The sequence below is a fragment of the Glycine soja genome, chromosome 8 (assembly GCF_004193775.1).
Source record: "Glycine soja cultivar W05 chromosome 8, ASM419377v2, whole genome shotgun sequence".
In the NCBI taxonomy this organism is placed as follows: Eukaryota; Viridiplantae; Streptophyta; class Magnoliopsida; order Fabales; family Fabaceae; genus Glycine; species Glycine soja.
The window spans coordinates 15,896,491-15,918,277 of NC_041009.1; the positions used below are offsets into that span (position 1 = coordinate 15,896,491).

Here is a 21,787-nt window from a genome sequence, read left to right on the forward strand (position 1 = left end):
GCAAGAGTTAATAAAAATTTACTCAATTAAAGATGTAGACATGGATAATTGATCCATTTGTTCCTTTTAAGAAAATCATGTTGATGTAGTTCAAATCTCGCACATTAATATTTTTTTTGGGTGTTTTTTGTGAAAGAGTGAGATTACAAAGTCCTAAATAAGAAGCAGAAAATCAAGTAAAAAAAATGAATCTCACAAATTAAAGCGTTTGAAAAGATAGATGAAGAATAAAGAAGGAAAAACAAAAATAACCGAGGGAACGAGTCAAAAGTTAAACTCTCCAACTCAAAGGAAAAACAAAATTAGACAAGCACATATAATATATGTTTAATATTTCCTCCCTTAAATTCGTGGTATTTTTCTTTGTTAAAGATACAATTATTGTTATCAGTTTGTCAATACTTATCACTCTTATAATTTGTTTTATTCTGATTCAAAAATTAAAACATGAAAAACTACATAGAAGTTTCACAATTTCAATTAAAAAGTAAACACATGAGAAAATATGCCCCCTCCCCAATCCCAAGCGCAAAAGCAAATTAGGGTACAAGAAAAATAATAACCAACCCATGGGGGTATTTATTACAATATGAAGGATAGAGACCTAGAGAAAAAAGAAAATATAGAGAATTTATTATTAGTTATTGCTGTGGCATTTTTTGTTTTTTTGTTTTTAAAAAAAAATTATAATTAGTATCAGAGTGGAACGTTCCATCATCATCATCTCAAGCATTTCGGAGGCGAAAACAACGCAACCGCAATCCTAACATGTACGGCGGCGCCTCCTCGAAGCTTGGCCGCGGCGCCCCCAACCGCCGCTCCTTTCCCCCTCCTCCGGCGCCGCACCGTTCCTCCGCCCCGGGCGGCCGCCTCTCCCTCGGCTCCTCCGCCCGCAACGCTGCGAAGGAGACGGCGGCGCCGGCGGTAGAGGAGACATTCAGCCTCATCTCCGGCAGTAACCCGCTCGCGTTCTCGATGATCATTCGCCTCGCGCCCGACCTCGTGGAGGAGATCAGGCGCGTGGAGGCACAGGGCGGCACCGCGCGCGTGAAGTTCGGCCCCAATCCACACAATCCCACCGGAAACGTAACGCTTCTCATTTTGTTTTCAACTTTCGATTGGTTTCTGCAAGGTGTTGTTTGTCAAATCGAACTTTAACGCATTTGTTTATTCATTTCTTTTTGTTTTTTTAGTTATGCTCATTTAAGTTTAATTGAAATAAAAAAAAAAGTAGAAAAAAGGTTATGGTAGAAATATTAACTAGACCACTAGGGTAACCGGGAATTCACCATTCAAATCAGAATTTGAATTTGAAAAATTATGCATATTGTGAAATTCATTCACTGAATTTGCTCCATTTTGAACAGTGTTGTTAATTGTAATCTTAGTGCTACTAGGAAGTAGGGACTATTTGTTGAATTGTGTGATTGCAATCATAGTGCTACTAAGTAATTGACATGTAAGCTTATCAAGATTGTTTCTGTTTGGGTGTGAAATCAGGTGATTTTGCCACAGCTCGGTTTGTGTTTACTGCCTTTTGTTTCTGTGTTGTGTTTTTGTTAAGCAATTTCTGATCTGTAGTTTGGAATGTCTGTCTGTTCTGTATTTGTGCCAGATTATTGATGTTGGTGGGAAGGAGTTCAGATTTACCTGGTCGAAGGATGGTGACCTCTGTGATATTTACGAAGAGCACCGGAGTCGCGATGATGGGAATGGCTTGCTTGTTGAATCTGGGTGTGCCTGGCGCAAGCTGAATGTGCAGCGTGTCTTGGATGAGTCAACCAAGAATCATGTCAAAAGACGGTCAGAGGAAGCTGAACGCAAGATGAAGTCTCGCAAGTATGTAGCCATAATTGGGGATATTCCTTACATTTTCTTCCTTTTCAGTGATCTTCTGTCTCTTTCCTGGTTAATTTGTTACTGTTTGCATTTTGTATGCATTTATAAGAAAATGCATACAATGCTTCTGTTAAAAAGATATTTTTAATATATTTGTTCTACAGTATCTGGTGGAGCAATCTCTCAAAGTATTACCTTAGAATTTTCAAAATTTGAAGGTATGCAAAAAAAGTCAATTGATATATTTAGTGTAAAGTAAGTAATATCAGTCATTGCTGACAAAATAATGGTTGATGCTAGCGCACAATTACATGCTGACATGCATGATAAATCATGGATGTGTTGGAATATCAACCATTGATTTTCTCATAAACAGTTGAACTTACTTTACCATTATTTGCTTTAGAGGATCCAAGTCCAAATTTCAAACAACCACTAGGGTAATAATATTGAAGCTGAGTTTTGAAGTCTTGATGGTTAATTTTTGATGATTTTTTTTCTATGGTTGCTACAATTTTTATTTCTTTCAGAATTCTGTCACATATTATTACATAAAAGGAACACATGTAGTATATTATTTGAATTTAGGTACTAAGATGAGTTATGGACTTTTATTAGTTGGTGTTCTTGAATTTGGGTTGTGCTTAACTCAACCCTAATTGTTAGCTCATGAGGCAAGGATTACTCAAGCCTTTATAATCTCTACGGTGTTGTTAAATAGCCATTACAACGGTGCTATAAGGCTATGCGAGCCCAACCCTAAAAGTTAGCTCATGAGGTGAGGATTACTCAAGCCTTTATAAGCTCTATAGTGTTGTTAAATAGCCATTACAATGGCGCTGTAGGATTATGCAAGCCCAACCCTAAAAGTTAGCTCATGAGGCAAAGATTACTTTTTACTTAAGCTTTTATAAGCTATACAGTGTTGTTAAATAGCCGTTACAGCGGTGCTGTAGAGCTATTGCTTGCAAATTCCTCAAATCCACGATTGTGATTCTGTCTGCTATTGCGGCTGCCATGCTTGTGTGGTCATGGCATGCATCCTGCATCCTTTTCTCATCTCTGGCGAGTCTCCAACCAATTGAACTGTTAATATTATGGCATTTTTTATGCATTTTATTTTTATTTGCATACAACTTGATTTTTTATACATATATAATTGATACATATCATATATTTGAACCATTGTGACTTTCTCCATTCCGCAACGCTATCCACTATATGATATAGCAGCTTATTGGTTGTCATTTTCTGTGATCCACAATTGATAACACTGCTTAAGTCACAACTATAGTCAATGTGAGCAGTGTTCTTAATTAGCCGCTATGGCAGCACTATTGCATAGTGGAATTTCTTGGAACCATGTTGTGACTCTGTCCGAAATTGCGACCGCTATCATTGTTGTGTTTGTGGTATGTATCCTGCATCCTCTTGTCATCTCTGGCGTGTCTCCAGCCAATTGAACTTTTGAGTCAATATTATACCGGTTTTTATGTATTTTATTTTTATTAGCATGCAACTTAATTTTGTATACATATATAATGAAATATTGATATATATTGTATATTTCACCCATTATGTGACTTCTGCTATATGCATGTGACAATATCCGCCATATATAGAGGATTATGGGCTGTCTGCCATTTTCCGCAATAGATAACACTGGATGTGAGATTATAGGACTTATTTATTTATTTATTATTATTATTATTATTATCATGACAAGGTAGATTGCATTAAGAAAGCCGCATGGCTAAGTAGATTTTTTTTAATATTGCCCTGGGAAAGCTGCAGGGTTAGGTAGATTTTTTTAGAGTTAGAGGTGGCCCACTATCAAATCTGTGATAGGCTTCGATACCATCTTGAATTTGCTCTAGGTCTAACTAAACCTTAAAAGCTAGTTCATGAGGTGAGAGAGGGAAAGTAATAGGAAGAGGAATTCTTGGGAGTGTACTGATTTTTGGGAGTCTTGAATCCCTGGGATTGAGATAGGATTCATTACTGTCATTTTCATCATATCTTTTCCTCCTGGCTCTGCAATCTTTTTGATTCTTAGTTCAGACCCAAGGATGGGAGTTAATGTTAAACCATATCCGTTTTTATGCCTTTCTGGTACTATTCTATTAATGTCTACTATTTAACATTAAAATATACAACAACAATAACATGCAGTTAAAGCTTTATTTACTTGAAATACGAGGAAAAGTTTTCTGAATATTATCCAGTGATTCAAAATAAACAAGCTCTACTGTTAATATATTGGTTAATCCCAATAAATGAAAAACAGGAATCATGGCAATCCTATATATTCTAATAATTGCAAATACTAATGGGATATGCACGGGAAAGAAAAAATATTCTTTCCTGAATAAGAGTGATAGCGATTTGCATATTTACAACATTTTTTGTAAAGAAAGTAAAGACTTAAATATGTTTTTAGTCCTTCAAATTTGAGTCATTCTCTTTTTAGTCCTCCAAATTCAAAGTTGCATTTTTTTAGTCCTTCAAATCCACAAAATACCCTTTTTAGTCCTTTTGTACGGTGCGAGTCAAACATGGAATAAGAAATTCACTATTTGTAACAACTTTTGACTGCCAAAATTTGTTTTTTTATTTTATATTTTAAAGTACGCTCCCGATGGTTAAAAATTGTCATAATCAAGTCAGAAGAAAAATTAAAAACCCATTAACAACTTTAAAAATTGCTTTAATTTTTTTATTGACTTGATTTTGACAGTTTTAAACCGTCAGAAAATCATACTTTAAAATATAAAATAAAATTATGACGGTAAAAATTGCCAAAAATTGTGAATCTCTTATTTTTTTATTTGACTCACAATTTACAAAAGGACTAAAAAGAGCATTTTGCGGATTTCAGGGACTAAAAAAAGCTACTTTAAATTTGGAGGACTAAATAAAAATGACTCACATTTAAGGGACTAAAAACATAATTAAGCCAAAAGTAAATGAACTGTTGATGACATTATACTCAACCAGTTGGCTATAACAGGGGTTCTTGGTTTGGTATATGCTCTATTTCTTAGCTAATTAGGTTGCTTAGTTTTGGTGTAAATGAATTTTCTTCTTATATTACTTTCCATACAGTGATTGTTTATGGTGTATGAATCCTCCACCCTTTCCCCCCCTCTCTTCTTGTTTTGGCCAGTTGTTCATTTAATTATGTTGTTTACAACAGAGCCATTGTCCTAGAGCCTGGGAACCCATCTATGAAGAGCCAGATAAAGGCATTAGCAGCTGTTGAGGGTAACTTTTCTTTTGTTTCTTCTATTTTATGGATGAATTTTTCCTGTAATATTTGAAGTGTGAAAGTTTCTAATTGCTATTGTCATTGAGATGAGCAACTTGAAATTTCTTTCTTGATATTGGGCATGTTATCTGCTCATCACCACTCTATTTTCTTCTGCCAAAGCCTTCCTGATTTACTGTATTTAGTATAATAATGTTTATATTGAACTATTTTAATGAATAGCCTTATACTTGCCTTGTCCAGCTACACCATGGAAGAATTACAATAAAAAGAAAGAGGCTGCACTTAAGAAAAGGAAAGTGGAAACCCTTCAAGGTGATTAAAATTTGCATCTTTCCAACATATTTTCAGTCAATCTTAAGATGACATTTCTTACCAGTATTGAAATCCTCCTGATAAATTTCTGTTGGCTCATGTAATTCATCTGTAATGTCTTGAACTTTTTTTAAATAGTTGGCGGCCCCCCAAAATCTTCCCATAGATCTGGATTGACTTCAACAAATACTAGTAACAAGGGCAGACATTCCTCTCCTCTTCCGTCTCCACCAGATCATTTTGCTGCTTCATCCTCTCCAATGGGAGCTGTAAATATGTCTAAGAGCTTTGAGGATGCTGTGCCAGCACAAATGACAGGCAAACAAGATACTAATGCTGTTTCTGAGAAAGAAATCCCTACCAGGACAAACAATGCTATGAGGAACACACCAGGAGGCAAGGGAAAAAATGGGTCTAAACCAGTAGATTTGCAGGGCATGCTAATTTCTCTTTTAAAGGATAAACCTAATGGAATGACTTTGAAGGTGTTGTACAAAATCCAGTATATAATTCTTCTTAGGCTTATTTTTAATTTCTCTAACTTTTGATTCATCTAATTTATATTAACTGCTTTCCCCCTTTGATTATAGGCCTTGGAGAAAGCTGTTGGAGACCCACTTCCAAATTCCATGAAGAAAATTGAGCCAATTATAAAAAAAGTAAGTGGTGGGATACTTTTGAGGCTATTATTTTATGATACACCTGTTTCTAATTTTTCCTTTAATGTTGAGCTTCAGATTGCAAAATACCAGGCTCCAGGAAGGTATATTTTGAAACCAGGAGGGGATTTAGAAAGCTTAAATAAACCTCAGACTGAAAGTGGAAGGTACCTTTTATTTTTATATATAACTATACTATGGTATACCAGTACTGCAAGTGGTCACTTTTGTGGATCCCTTCATGCACTTAAGGTGTATTGTCTTTTTTGTACAGTTCTCCTGATGACAATCACAGCCAGATACCTGCTCGTGAAGAGTTTCATGATCAGACATCAGCTCCACAGGAAGGATCTGAAGAAAGAGTCCCAAATATTGATTTGGAGGAAATGGTTAAAGAAAATTCCAAAGTAGAAGAAGAATCAAACACTTTGGAAAAAGTTGATGCCCAACATACTTCACCTGATATCCTTGGTGACAAAAAAGGTTCTGATCATAGTGAAGGGCAAGCAGGAAGCTCCAGTGATAGTGGAAGTGACACTGACAGTGACAGTGACAGCAGCGATAGTGGAAGTGATAGTGGAAGCCACAGTAGGAGCAGAAGCAGAAGTCCTACTGGGACAGGGAGCGGGAGTAGTAGTGACAGTGAAAGTGATGCATCTTCTAGCAGCAAAGAGGGACAGGAGGGATCTGATGAGGAAATAGATATTATGACCAGTGATGATGAAAAAGAGTCAAAACAAAAAACAGAAGTCTCTGACCAAAGGATGCCCTTACCCATTCCAGTAAAATCTCCTGACGGAAGGTCAATGCAGAATGTGGTTGATGAGAAGCAGGATGGCAATGAATCTGATGCAGTTGAAATTGAAAAGGACTTACCTGAGGAACAGGGGACTGAAATGGCTCTACCTCCGGCTACCATTTCTAATAGAGGTGGAAAATATGCAGAAGAGACAAGACCGTTTCCACTTGACTATCAACAGCTCCAGGAACGCCAAAATTATATAGGGAGTTTGTTTGATGAAAGAGAAAATGAAGTTAAAGATAGCTCCAGGCATGAACAGAATGACAGCTCTAATAGGTTTTCCAAAGGTAAACATAAGAGGGGTTCTGATGTGAAGAAGAACATTGAGGAGAAATCAGAACGTGCAAAGAGGTTGAAAGCAGAAAACTTGACCCGTGAACCATTTTCTCCAGGTATAGATGTGCAGACACTGGACAATTCTCGGAACTTGTCTCCTTTCGAATTGACTGAAGACACTGGTAAGGGATCTAATGTACAAGTGTTGAACAGAGCAGAGAGACAGGGGAATTCAAGTGTTGGGTTACAGAAAGGATCCAATCGAGCATTTCCTGGAAAATCTAGTTCAGATTTTCCACAAATAGGTCAAAGGTCATCAGTTCAAACCCCTTCAGAAAACCCTCCCTACCCATTGGAAAAATCAGATAAGCAAGTTGAGAGTGTAAGGCATGGTAAAAAACACTCAGGAAAGGACTTTCATACACGTGAAGCCTCTTCTGTGCAGAAAGATAAATCTAGTAGAGATTCCTTGAATGAAGATATTCATGCCATTGAGAAAAAAGTCCCCAGGAATTCCAGGGATGGTAGTAATGGAAGTAAACAGTCACTATCCATGGATTCTTATTACCAAAAACAAGGTGAAATGGTTGGTAAATTAAAGGAAGGCCGACAAAGTACACAGTCACACTTGGGAACATCACCTAAGGACAACAATCGAATTGGTTTTGATGAATCCCCTGTAACTAATGGGCGAGGTATCTCCCTTCAAAGAGAGCTTTCGGACTTGGAGTTGGGTGAATTCCGTGAGTCCACTCCAGATGAAACTCATGTTGCAAAGCAATTTGAACAAAAAGGTTCATTTAAACTGTTGGAAAACAAAGCAAACACTTCTGAGGATAGGAATTCAGATATTACTAAAGTAAAGCCTTCATTGAAAGCAACTTCAGATTCAGGAAAGCCATCTTCAGCCTTTGTAAATTCTGGTTTTCCCAGTAATTTGGACAACACTAATAAAAAGAATTCGGATAACCATTTTGAAGATTCAACAAAATCTCGTTCTAGAGTTATGCAGGCTCATTTGCAACATTTGAGAGCAGATCATGCAGAAGTTGGATCTCAAAACAAATTGGCAGAAATGAGCAGTAAATATAGAAATAGTGAATCTGGGGTTAGCCAAGATTTTGACTTGGAAGGTCGCAGTGAAAGCAATAGAAGAGTGCCTGCAAATGCATCTAAACCACAAGACAGTAAACGCGGAAACGTTTCCTACCCTGTGAAAGAAATTAAAAGACAAACACCTAATTCAGTGGAAGAGATGGCTGATGGAGGAAAGGATTCTGTTGCAGATAGAAATCATAGCGATCAAAAGAAGAGAGAATCATCTTCAGATGAAAATAGTTGCTCTTATTCAAAGTATGAAAAGGATGAACCTGAGTTGAAGGGACCGATAAGGACTTTCTCCCAGTAAGCTGTTATTCTTAATTTTTTTTTAAAAGCTGTTGTTCCAGTGATTCATGTTGTGTTAGGGTTTTTTTTCCTTTTAAGTTAATCACTTGATTTTTTTGACATCTGATACGTTTTTTTCCTATGCAATGCTAGATATAAAGAATATGTGCAGGAGTTTCAAGATAAATATGATAGTTACTGCTCCTTGAACAAGATTTTGGAGGGATACAGGTAAATGCCCTTACAAATAGAGTTTTATTATTTGTTTGATATTCTGTCTAACATCTCTTACCCATAATCTGCAGGGATGAGTTTCAGAAACTAGGCAACGATTTAGAACACGCTAAAGGCAGGGATATGGATAGATATTATGACATTGTGGAGCAGCTGAAGGAATCCTATCGACGCTGTGGACCGGTATATTCTATTTTGCCCCTCCCCATGCATGCACTATTTGTATAATTGTATGATAGAACCCAAATGTTGGACCAGTAATATTTTAGTGCGTTCTTGTTCTGCATTCAACAGTTTCTCAAAATTTTGTTCATGCTTAAGCTCCTTTTGTCTAATCTTGTCCATTTACCTTTCTGTATTGGATTAAAAAATCTTTGAAAATACTTGTACCGTCTAAATCACATGTACGATAATCTTGAAGGAATTTATGTAGATTGAAAGTGATTGTGCATGATACAATTAATCCTCTAGTTCACGTGGATGTCTAACTCTTAAGCCAGTTCATCTTACATATTCTTCAATAGCAACCTGATATGCATTGACAGCTATGGTAATTGACCGATAATTGTCTGGTTCGACTAGATGCAATTTTGGTTGTGTTTATCGTTAAGCAAATTAGTGATTTAACTTTTTATCAAGAGTTTGTGTTTGGGATATAGGAGTCTTTTTTTAATCTTTTCTCTAAGTGTTTCATGTATTACCTAATTTGTAAAGCTCTGCTCGCATTTAGTATATATCTTCTAAACATGTCTGCATGATGTGAATTGCAGAGGCACAAGAGATTGAAGAAAATATTTGTTGTTCTTCATACGGAATTGGAGGTAATTATTTACATTTTCTCTAACCTTGATCTAGAATTGTTTTCTTAGAGTAAATATACAATTTCATCCTTGAAAGTGCCAACATATATTGATTTGGTCCCTGAATTTTATCCTTGAATTTTATCCTTGAATTTGTATTTTTTATGAGAAATTAGATCTTCCAACTTGAAATTAACTAAATTTGGAGTCTAAATTTGTCAGGAAGTTGACAGATTGAGGGACTAAATTGATAGAGAAGAATAAACTTGTCACAAAGTTAACAGATTCAGGGATTAAGTTGTATTCACATAAACTTAGGGATCAAATTAACATAGATTGCCATTTTTGGAGGCAAAATTGTATACTTACTCTTATTTTTATTAAATGGTCAACTTTTTGTCTTTTCTCATAATTGTTTAGTTGTATTGCTTCTTTCTACATGCTCCTGATGCTTCTTTTTTTTCCCACTTGCAGAATCTCAAGGGAAGGATCAAAGACTTTTCAAACTCGTATAATAAATGATGAAAATACAAGAGTACTATATAGATAAAATTGAAGCCTGTTTATCAAGGTTAAGAACTTTTGGGTGATACATGATGCGCAGTTGAGTAGATGAAATTCTTTTGTAGGTTGGGTGTGCACTAGTTTTTTATACTGTGTCTTGGTAGAGCCATATATTTGTGTATAAATGAAATTTTGTCCATTGCTTTTGCGTATAGGTCTGGCATTTTATTTTATTTTTTGCTTAGCCTGGCCTTCTTTTTGTTTCTATGTCTAGATAAATTGTATATTCTTTAATACCGTTTTACAGATTCACCAAGCTTGAGTCTCAACAGTGCTAGAGAAATTTGGGAATGTGCATTTTAAGTTCACAAGCCAAAGAAATGTCACATTGAAACTTTTACAATGTCACATGATGATTATGGAAAAACTGGTGCCATATAGGGCAAGGAAAGGAAATGGGTACTAGTTAAATGAATTATTCATTTCGTTTTTATTTATAAGACCGAAATTAGAAGCAGTGTTTGATTTTTTTATAACATACAATTCATAATATTTCTTCCATTAATTGTTTTTTTAATTCATTTTTAAAAGAAGTTATTCAATTTAATTGTATTAGTTTGTTTTATTATCCAATCAACTTGCTTTTCAATTCAATTTAATTTTTTATTCATTGTTCAACTTTGATTGGATATAATACTCCTATACTTTAAGAAATTTGGATTGAAGTCATGAAGCAATAAATAAACCTTAAAATACACAATAAGATAAAATATCTAATCCAATTAGCATATTATTATATTCTAAAATTATTCTAAAACATTATTCTAATATTATTATAATATTTCAATTTCAATCATTGAAAAAACACATAGTATTATAACGAAAATGTTTTAACTCGGCTATTTATGTTGTAACTTATTTTGTAATCTGTTAAAATATATTTCTATCCTGTTTTGTTCATTTTGATCATCATAAAAATTTCATATTTTAGGAAATTTTTTAGTCATAATGACTTAATAATCTCTAACTTTTTTTTTTCAAATTATAAGAACAGTTGTTCTTGAGAACCATTTTATATCCATTTTTCTGTTATAATAGATCCACTTCTTTAAAAATTAAGTAATTTTGATTTTATTTATTACAATTGGGAATACTCAATTAGGGAGAGGATATCTTTGTCAAGTTAAAAGATTATTTTTCTTATTTTAAAAATTAGTTTTTAAATAATAAATTTTTTCATATAATAACATACAAATGATTAATATAAGATTTTACCACATTCACATAAGTAAAAAGATTCATGTATCGTGGGTAAAATTAATCTCGAATTCAGTAGATTTAAAAACATTAATTTCTGACTTAGGATAATTTTTTTCATATAATAAATAAAAAATTAAAAACTTTAAATAATAAAAGTTTGAAAAAACATATAAAAATTATTTTACTAAAACAATATTTCTGAAAAAATCAAATTGAAAAAAGAACAAGCCCAGAAAAAAATATTTTTGAAAAAATTATGTTCATGTATGAGTTTAATATTTACACAAGGATAGTATAACTCTTTTTTATACGGTCATCTAATAAATTTTTTTTTACAAAGTCAATATATAATATTTTTTTTCTTCATATATATATATATGTGATTTTTTTTTAATTTCTAAAAAAGCATGCATAAACCAACAAAACTAACTTTACCTCTTGAAAAAAACATCAACTCATTTTAACCGTTCTTAAAAATCGTCGTATCCAAAATTATCTAAAATTAACCATTATTATTATTATTATTATCATCATTTATCAGATCAAATCACGCTCGTGGCAAGAATGTTTGCGTTATGCACATTTGATGGATGATGATGATGATATACACAGAATCCACATCACATCACATAACATAACATCACCATCACATACATGATGATACGTTCATCCTCGTCACTCTTCACTCCCCCCACTTTCTTCGATTTCTGAAATACCTAACAAAACAAACAGTCCCAGAAACAATCATTAAACTCCCAAACTTCGTTTTATTCCCACTCACCACTCACTCTCTAACCTCAATTTTTTCAAATTAAAGTTTCCTCCTTTCACTGCTCCAATCTCCCCCTCTTTGATCTCTCACTTCAACCACGAGATGCTCAAAACTTCCGCTTTTCAAGTTTGCCACTTTCGTTCGAATTCTCGAGGTATTTCAGCTCACCGATCAAATTCAACTTCTGGGTATTTCTGCATATTTAATTATGATTTGTGGGTCGTTGGCAATAAAACTTTTTTTTTTCTTTTTGTGGAGCTGGTGGACTCTGGCTTTATGTATTGTGAGGATTCTGAGGTTTATGATGTGCCTTCGGGTGTAAATGATTGTCAATTCAAATGGTACTTGGTAAATGTTGGGTTGAGGGAAGTTTTGAGGGGGTTTCTTCAATTGAAATGTTGTCTGAGCACTAGAAAGGATATTCATGTTTGGGATTTTTGTTTATTGTGGTTTTGAAGAACTGAAGACTGGCCTAGACAGTGCCACTTTTTTTGTTTCTACTTGAGTGGTAGGTTTGTGTTGTGTGTGTCTAGGCCAATCAATTTTTTTGAAGCTGAATTGTCCAGAAATAAGTTTATCTCGCATGAGTTTTGATTGTTTGTTTGTTCCATTAACTCTTAAAATAGGTAAATTGGTGATTCGATGTATTTGTTTTGACAGAAAGCAAAGTATTTTAAATTTGTGGAGAGGCTTGTAATGCTGAATGTTGTTGCCAACCAGTGGAGTAGGGATGAATTCTGCAATGGATGATATGAATTTGATTCAGCAAACCCAGAGGCATCACTTGGTTGTGAGGGAGATTGGCGAGGAGATTGATTTAGAAATAGGAGCTGGGGAGGATGACCCGTCATTTGGTAACGCTACTCTGATTGGTGCACCAATGCGGGAATCTTCTGTAGAAGAACATGGAGAGAGCAAGCAGACGGGGATGATTTCTCAGCTTCCTAATGATGCTCAAGATATGTCCAAGACCCAACAGGGGAAAAGGAGGAAAAAGGTTGTTAAAAGATGGAGAGAAGAATGGGCAGACACCTATAAATGGGCTTATGTTGATATGAAGGATGGGACACCAAGGATTTTCTGCTCTGTCTGCAGGGAGTACGGCCGGAAGCATAGAAGAAATCCTTATGGGAATGAGGGCAGTCGTAATATGCAGATGAGTGCCCTGGAAGAACACAACAACAGTTTGCTTCACAAAGAGGCTCTTCGTCTTCAAATGGCCTCTAAAGATAAAATTGTGGTCGACAAGCCTGTTTATGTAAAAGGTTGGCCATCTCAGCATGCTTTAATAACTGCCATGTAAAGATAATATTTTTAGTTATTTCAAAAATGTTGATGGTTGTATATTGTGTTTTCTGTTAGTTGAATTGAGCCATTTGTTGTGCTCTTCCCAAATTCGTTTCAATTTATGGTCATAAGTTCATAACAAATATATTGTTCGTTGTGTTGAAAATTCACAAAAGATGCATTTAATCAATTATACAGGATAATAGGAATATGCTTCACAGATGCATTCAACATTTCAATCAATCTTTAGTTATATGAAGTGCACATATTGTGTTATTAGATAAATCTGAACGTAATTGTGAACTATACTACTGCTTTTAGAGTTTGAATTACCACTGATTTGGTAGCATCCTATGGCATACAATCATTTTTATTTGTTCCCTCCACTGGTTTAATGGTTGCTTTGCAAAATTTAGTTTTTGTCCTCACTTTCAAATGCTTGTTATTTTCTTTTGTCATGAATAATATAATATTAATTTGCCATTTTGTTTAGTATTAGAGTATATGATTGTATTTGTAAACTGTAGTTGTATATTGTTAGCTTTAAAACACAGCACATGCACCCTCATTCTGTAAGTTAAGAGAAGTAACCAACAGATCAGTTTAACTGTTTGGTTAGTTAGTGGCCCAATAATTCCCTACACAGTTTCCTATATTTTCAGAGCTGCTCTCAGATAACAGGGTTAATTCATTTTGTTCTAGAAACAAAAATAGACCATTTTCAGATTCTTTCTCTCAACTTTCTCTCTCAGGTTTCTTCTTTAACTCTTATTTTCCTTCAGTTTCTGTTCACATAACACATATACTTCCACATTTAATGCCATTTATAAGGTTTCAAGGTTCACTTAAAATGTCAATGATATGGGCTCAAAGAGGCCATTATTTCTAAAGTGTATGTGGGAAGGGTCTAAAGGTGCAATGCCCCTGACCATAGCCAAAGGGCAGAAATGGGGGGATGGGCAGGGTAAAAAGCGATTACAGAATATGGATCCTTGATTCCTTGGGAGAGTTTAAGCCTCGCAAAGTGCCCGAGAGAGTTCCTGTTACTAATTTCTTCCTCGTTTGTACTGTGAATAGTGCTATATCTCAGGATCTGGTTCTTAATCCCAGACCTGAAGACGTAAACAATTTTGTTACTTTTAGTTCTTATTTCTATCCGTACTTGATACCTAACAGTCAAGATTCAGTTAACATTACTATGGCAAATTTCAGCTCATTGCTCTTGTTCTGTATGATAGAATATCTATTTTACAATTGACATAATCAATTTCTTGAAACAAGTAATCTTTTTTCTTATTAAATGCTTATGTTCTTGGGTATTGTCTGACAATTCTATAATTGAAGTTGCCATGTCAAAAACAGCAGGATCAATTCTTGAAGCTACGCTAAAAAGGGATCCTCATGAGGTTGAATTCATTCAGGCAGTCCAAGAAGCAGTTCAAGCCCTTGAAAGAGTCATAGCAAAAAATTCTCGGTGTGTTTTATTCAAATGGCTATAGTTATATATTTATTTATCCACTGATAACAAAGCCAATGCTTTAGTATTTGAAGCATCTGATTCTCATCAATATTCTCATGTTTCAGTTATATTAACATCATGGAGCGCTTATTGGAACCTGAACGAATGATTGTTTTTCGAGTTTCATGGGTGGATGATAGGGGTGAGACATGTGTGAATCGGGGCTTTAGGGTACAGTTTAACCAGTCAATGGGTCCATGTAGGGGTGGTATTCGTTTTCATCCATCAATGAATTTAAGTGTTGCCAAGTTCCTTGGTTTTGAACAGGTATTATGAGTATTTTTGGATTCACATATGACATTATTTCTTACAAGTAATGACTTAGCTCTTGCAGAATTTAGCCTATTTTAGTGCCATCACATTTTTTTCCATGACTTCGAAACATATTGGTTATTTGTCAACCACAAGAATGCACAGTATGTCTAAAAGATTTTCTTCCTTTTTTTTGGGGTGGGGGGATCTAAGTTACACCCCTGGATCTCTTACGTTTGGGCTGTATGTTACACACTTTTTACATTTCATCACCATGGTGGAACCCACCTTTTTCTTTAATTTTTTTTTTAACATTGATTTGATTTCACTGTTAGTGCTGTATGGCAGTAGTCTGTTTTTTGTTTTTAGAAAGAGAATAAGCACATGAAAAGAGGGGAGGATAAATAAGCAAACATGTGTGCTTACAGTTTCACATACACATGTCCATATTGTGTTGAAGTTAGTTGATAAAAAAATAGATGAGAGAGAGCAAATAAGTGCCAGAATGATAATAAAAAGAAGATGGTGAGAGTATTCAATGGAATAAAGAGGTGAGCAGGGTCAGTGTTGGAGTTCTTTAAAATACTCTCTTAGGGTGGCTTTTGGGATGTCGATATCTTAGATGTCTAAGATCACTTGGTATCAATTATACTAACGTAAGATGCATGTGTTTTTACACATGTGGGTATGCTATATTTGTGCAGTTGATAAGTAAACCATAAAATTTCATATCTGCCTTGTCATAATTCGTGGTAAAAATTTAAAAATGTGAAAATCAATACTAAATGTCATGTTTCTGAAATATTTCCTAATATAAAGATTAAGGAGATCTTTGAAATATTTCTAACATGCCTAGATCTTTTATGGTCTATGTACTTTATGTATGGAAATATAATGATTGGGACAGAAAACCTGTATATCTAAGCCTTTATTTGTTTATATCTGACAAATATACTGAGATTCACATATCAGCAAAAGAATCTGGATTCTGAGCTGCATTTCTGTATTGGACCACTTTATAGTTTATATGACACATCCTTCTCTGCAGACTTTAAAGAATGCCTTATCACCATATAAATTAGGAGGAGCAGCTGGTGGAAGTGATTTTGATCCAAAAGGAAAAAGTGACAATGAGGTGAATTTTCAACTTATTCAATTTGATCTCTACTTTTGTAGTTTTATAATTACTAAATGTTACTTTGATAAGTTGGCAGATTATGCGATTTTGCCAAAGTTTCATGAGTGAAATGTATCGCTACCTGGGGCCTGACAAGGTAACTGAAAGCACATGTTTTAACCTGTTCACATTCAAGGCCTATTTCATGTATTATTCTTGTGATGGATGTCTATTAGGACCTTCCGTCAGAGGAAATGGGTGTTGGTACTCGGGAAATGGGATATCTTTTTGGACAGTATAGGCGTCTCGCAGGTCATTTTCAGGTAATTCATACATTCTCAAATCCTAACAAACTATTTGGTGGAAATATAAATATTTTACCTTTTTTCTTATATATTTTCCCCTGGATGTTTATCCCTCAGATCCGAATTGCTTGGTGCACTTTATATAAAAACATCAATAGAATAAATCCCAATGACCAAGGAAAAAATGAATAGATTGAGCAAACTCTGAGATAACTATGGACCCAACCTAATAGGAAAAAAATGGTTGTTGTTTCAGGTTGTTTTTCTGCCTTTATGTGGTTGGGGATCATTTCTTTACTGTACAAAATGAATGTTGCATATCTTGCATGATATGCATCGTGTATAGTGCTGTGTGTAGCATGTCTAATCAGTTTAGGAACATGAAATTTTGAGATACTGATTATGTTGGCATTTGGGGCAGAAAGGAAAACTATGTTTTGTTTTTTGGGTATTTTTCATATGTATGCCTTACTTATGCAGGGAAGTTTTACAGGGCCAAGGATATTTTGGTCTGGCTCCAGTCTTCGACCTGAAGCCACTGGCTATGGGCTGGTAATTTCAATTTTTAATTCTTACTCTATGTGGATGTATGGTGAGATGTGAAAATATGAGTGATTATGTATGAAATGTGCTCCTGCTCCATGGTAGCCTTCCATTTTCTTTCCTTTTTTTTTGGTATTTCTGTATGAGATATCCTTTTACCGCAGGTCCTATCAATTTCTTGTGCTTATCCTTATTCAACAAAAAAACAAGAGTAATCTCTAAGCATTATTGCATATCAGCCAACTAATCATTTCAGAACAAAAAGCATGTAGCTTGCAAGTCCATTCTGGCCAAGAAGATCATCACAAAATGTTCTCTGCATCTATTTTTTCAAGTAATTAAATTTTTAACAAGTTTGTCATGCTTCTGCAGGTTTTCTTTGCCCAGCTCATGCTTGCTGACATGAATAAAGAACTTAAAGGATTAAGGTTTCTATTCTAATATACACCATTTCTTAAACAGTGTTTCTAATGACTCATTCATTGTTGGTGTTACCTTTCTGACCCTCATTTCTTGTTATAATATCCCTTTGAGGATTAAAATCTTTTCTTTTCAATTTGGTAGAGCTTTCTTTTCTTGAATTCAAAATTCCATTAATATTAGAAACTTGGAAATCTTCAATATCTTCTGTTAACTTATTATATTTTTAAAGACAAATATCTAGTGTGAAATTTGTTGCATCCTAAATTGATTTCACACATTCATGATCCTGGAATACTCTTCGAATTTATAATTTCCTGTAGATGTGTTGTGAGTGGTTCTGGGAAGATCGCAATGCATGTCTTGGAGAAGCTAATTGCTTATGGTGCTCTTCCCATTTCAGTATCAGGTAATTTTGGTTTTTATGAATTGGGTGTGTGTGTGGGGGTGTGGGGGAGGTTCTGCTAAGATGCAGAATAGTTCTAATTGAATCTAGGATTCTCCTATCATTTTTAACCTGGTCCTTTCAAGGAGTCTTGTTTTTTTAACAAAAGCATTTGACAGATTCTAGAGGATATTTGGTTGATGAGGATGGATTTGACTACATGAAAATATCATTTTTGCGAGACATCAAAGCTCAACAAAGAAGTTTACGGTGTGTATCATTTCTGTTGTCTGTTTATGTTTGCTATTATGTATAATTTTACTGTCCTCGTTCATAAATTGACAATATGTAGAGACTATTCAAAGACCTATGCTCGGTCCAAATATTATGATGAAGCAAAACCTTGGAGTGAAAGGTGTGATGTTGCATTTGCCTGTGCTTCACAGAATGAAATTGATCAATCTGATGCCATTAATTTGGTTAATTCTGGTTGCCGTATACTAGTAGAAGGTAGTTGTTCTGCAGGATGCAATATTGGTTTTCTTCCTCCTCTACTTCCTCATATATACTAATGGAAGCTAATTTTTTAATTTCAATCCCAGGTTCAAACATGCCTTGTACCCCTGAGGCAGTTCAGATTCTGAGGAAAGCTAGTGTTCTCATTGCTCCTGCAATGGCTGCCGGTGCTGGAGGGGTGAGATTTGTACTTTATTTTTCCTATGTATATTGTATAGTGTACACATAATCCCACCATAATCAAAACAACAGCGACATTAATGACCTTGGTGATGGTGGTGTACAGCCACTTTCATTTCTAATACTGCCATGATGAAAATGCAAATTCTATCCACCTTAATAGATCTTCTCTTCAACTATGGAAGTTTCAATTTCAACACCAAACATTAGACATGACATTTGGACGGACCTTTCTTTAATCTTCCGTTCCCCTTGCTTGCAGGTTGTGGCTGGAGAACTTGAACTGAATCATGAATGCAGTTTGATGCACTGGTCACCAGAGGACTTTGAATCTAAATTGCAGGTAGTTTTGTGAAATCAATTGCCCTTACAAATCATATAGTTTGCCTTTTAAGAATTGTAAATGGTTGCTAGGTTTATTATTATGTAGTTCTACGTCATGTTCTTATTGACTCTTCCCATCCAAATTGAATTTAACTCATTCTTACTCCCTCCTTTCCTATTTATAAGACCCTTTCAACTAATTTATGCCCCTTTAGAAAAGTAGTTAGTTTAGTTAATCACATTAAATTAGTCAATTATTTGTACTATCATTTCAAAATTACCCGTTTCTTATCTCTCTTTTTACTTAATTACTTCTCATTAATGTTTGGAGAGAAAATAATTAATGGTATGTAGGGAAAAAAATAATTAATGCATGTAGAAGTTAGAAAAATGATCTTATAAAAAGGGACAAACAAATTTCTGAAAAGGTTCTTATAGTTAAGGACGGAGGGAGTATATGTTAGAATAGAATGATACAATTTTCATAAACGAAGTTATGTTTCTTGTGTGCAGAGAAATACATTATAATGTGTGTTTATTTGTGATTTTCTCTTTTTAATTAATAATTTTTCTTCCACACTTCAGTAAGCATCAGCCACATACTGTTTTATAGCAACTTCTGTCTTCAAATTTGCTGTTTCTTTGGGCAGGAAGCAATGAAGCAGACTTATCAGAGAGCTATGAAAGCTGCAACTGATTTTGGTTATCAAAAAGAAAGCCCTGAGTAAGTGCTTTCTTTGGTAGCATTACAAAAATGATGAAAGCTACTAACTTTATATGCTTTACTTTCCAAAATTAATGCTCTCCCAGTAGGCATCCTAATTGACTAGTTCTCCTCTTCTCTTTCATTTTGCCGTCCTACCACAATACAAAATATATGATTTTCCTCTCTGAAGATCTGTCTTGATGTTCTGAGTATTGAGTATGCTAATTTAGAAGAATTATAGTATTGATTAGTTCTCCTCTTTCATTTCTACTTTCTTACAAGACACTTCAGCTACAAGATCTGTCTTGACCAAGTTTATTTTTCAACAAAAGATAGCATTTGTGAGATGCAATGTTTTTTTAATAATAAAAAGAAACTTGGAAAACCTATATTTTCCATCCTTTCATTATCCTTTTTATCCAAAAAAGGTAAAATACATTCTAGTGTAACCTGTCAATGTAATGGCAACTGTAGATTCTTGTGAGTGTAGTTTCCTTGCAATGGATTTGTTTGAATGATTATTCATCTAAATATGCAGTCCTAGTTAATATTTGTATGCTTGCTATGTCAGGGCTCTGGTACATGGAGCAGTCATCTCTGCCTTTCTAACCATTGCTCAAGCCATGACTGATCAAGGCTCTATATAGGGGTTCATATCGCAAAGTTTTGAATGCATCCAAATACTGATGTTAACCAATTAGCACTATGGTTGGAAATCTGCATTCACTGAATAGTCCAGATCATTGTTGATGCTGCAGTGGAAATTGTCAATGATAGGATGACACACTATTGCCAAAGCATATTTCCTTGTAAAATATGTAAAAAAAAAATAGACTTAGAAAAGAAAAATATTTGGAGGACAAATTTTAGTTTCACAACAGAATAGGCATCCTTTAGTATTGCCAAGAAAAAGGAGAAATTGTCCTTGGCTTATTAACCCTGCTTGATGCCTGTTCCAAACTGAAGAAATATTTGAATATTCAGATTTGAAATAAAAGGTTAGTGTTCAATTTGAATATTATGCTTATTGTTTAGAAGTTTTCCTTCGAAAGAGCCTTTAGATATGTATTTTCAAAATTTAATTCGGAGACATTTTCTATATTGAAATTAAAAGTGACCAACCATGCTATTAAATTCATACAAACGTTCTCGTTAAAGGAAAATTCTTACAAATACTCTTGTTGAATAACATCTAAAAATGTTCTCATTTAAAATAGTTATTCTAGCTTTTATATATATATATCTATCTATCTATATATATATATTATTTTTCATTGCTATACATTTCATAAACTTAAAGTATGCGCAAAAGGCATTTAATCCACCTAAACTTGCCAATGGCAATATACTAACTATGAATTCCAAATCTTCTAATCTAATTTCTATATAATATTTTTGTGTCTGAGTTTTTTTAAAAAAAAAATTATGTTCACTACTAAGTTAGCCTATTCAATAATGTTAAAAAAATACTATAAATTAAAGGATATTTTAAAAACAAATTAATTAAAACAATAAAAAAATCTAATCTTTCTCGCATCGAAACAGTGCAATCATTGCAAACAAATATAGCACGTTTGTCCTCCCCGTCTCTTCAATCCGTGCAATCATCATATTCAAGGCCACTGGAACAACACCTTCCAGGCTTCCACTTTTTTATTTTGAAAGATTTTCCTTCCTTGTCATATTCATGCTCGAGAAGGGACCTACTTTAAAAATAAGTCTTAGACACTTTTTTCAATGACTTTTTAAAATACAAATTTAATTGTTGAATCATATAATGCTATAAAATGACTACACTGTTATACATATCAAAGTTTAAATAAAAAGGTATATAATATCATATTTTAGAAGTTTAGTACCAGTAAAAATAAAGTTCATTAATGAAGTATCAATTTTTAAGTTTTATAATATATCTCATAAACTTGATGTCCTTAATGAAAACGTTCCATTTGTTAAGAGATGTTAGTTCAATAAGACTTAGTGTGTTTGACCCAGCTTTTTTTCAGCTTATATTTTCCTTAAAAGGACAAGCAGAGCCAAACATTTTTAGAAATAAACTTGTGCAAGTAGATGCTTATAAAATTACTATACCGATGTATTTTTCTCTTAATCTTATTA

The 21,787-nt window shown here is 34.2% G+C and overlaps 2 protein-coding genes across 6 annotated transcripts; both read left to right on the forward strand.

The window, feature by feature from the left end:
- The first annotated feature begins 681 nt into the window (after window positions 1-681).
- Window positions 682-10,491, forward strand: LOC114422331 (dentin sialophosphoprotein-like). The gene is made up of 12 exons (XM_028388634.1): window positions 682-1,086; window positions 1,616-1,839; window positions 5,036-5,103; window positions 5,351-5,422; window positions 5,561-5,907; window positions 6,013-6,081; window positions 6,160-6,248; window positions 6,356-8,563; window positions 8,699-8,776; window positions 8,851-8,962; window positions 9,550-9,600; window positions 10,054-10,491. Exons 1-12 carry the CDS (start codon window positions 769-771, stop codon window positions 10,099-10,101), a joined length of 3,684 nt encoding a protein of 1,227 aa, XP_028244435.1. The 5' UTR covers window positions 682-768; the 3' UTR covers window positions 10,102-10,491.
- A 1,470-nt stretch (window positions 10,492-11,961) lies between these two features.
- LOC114422332 (NADP-specific glutamate dehydrogenase-like) lies at window positions 11,962-20,685 on the forward strand. 5 transcript variants are annotated; one of them, XM_028388638.1, is made up of 16 exons: window positions 11,962-12,269; window positions 12,776-13,380; window positions 14,747-14,876; window positions 14,987-15,188; window positions 16,222-16,308; window positions 16,388-16,447; window positions 16,527-16,613; window positions 17,076-17,147; window positions 17,511-17,566; window positions 17,885-17,967; window positions 18,123-18,213; window positions 18,296-18,453; window positions 18,546-18,637; window positions 18,902-18,982; window positions 19,614-19,687; window positions 20,241-20,685. In XM_028388638.1, the coding sequence occupies exons 2-16, from the start codon at window positions 12,819-12,821 to the stop codon at window positions 20,314-20,316; spliced, it is 1,911 nt and encodes a 636-aa protein (XP_028244439.1). In that variant the 5' UTR covers window positions 11,962-12,269; window positions 12,776-12,818; the 3' UTR covers window positions 20,317-20,685. The 5 variants fall into 5 exon arrangements, with proteins under 5 accessions (XP_028244439.1, XP_028244438.1, XP_028244440.1 ...); XM_028388637.1 differs by having other exon boundaries at window positions 11,963-12,269; window positions 12,742-13,380; window positions 17,882-17,967; XM_028388639.1 differs by having other exon boundaries at window positions 11,963-12,269; window positions 14,765-14,876; window positions 17,882-17,967.
- Window positions 20,686-21,787: the final 1,102 nt, after the last annotated feature.

Bases quoted from the DNA above. Each gene is read 5' to 3' on its own strand.
- LOC114422332 (XM_028388637.1), top strand. From the start codon at position 12,819: ATGTTGTTGCCAACCAGTGGAGTAGGGATGAATTCTGCAATGGATGAT. The intron at 18,214-18,295 runs GTGTGTATCATT...GACAATATGTAG, and splicing joins GCTCAACAAAGAAGTTTACG to AGACTATTCAAAGACCTATG. The intron at 18,983-19,613 runs GTAGTTTTGTGA...TTCTTTGGGCAG, and splicing joins ACTTTGAATCTAAATTGCAG to GAAGCAATGAAGCAGACTTA.
- LOC114422331 (XM_028388634.1), top strand. From the start codon at position 769: ATGTACGGCGGCGCCTCCTCGAAGCTTGGCCGCGGCGCCCCCAACCGC. The intron at 8,963-9,549 runs GTATATTCTATT...TGTGAATTGCAG, and splicing joins CCTATCGACGCTGTGGACCG to AGGCACAAGAGATTGAAGAA. The intron at 9,601-10,053 runs GTAATTATTTAC...TCCCACTTGCAG, and splicing joins TTCTTCATACGGAATTGGAG to AATCTCAAGGGAAGGATCAA.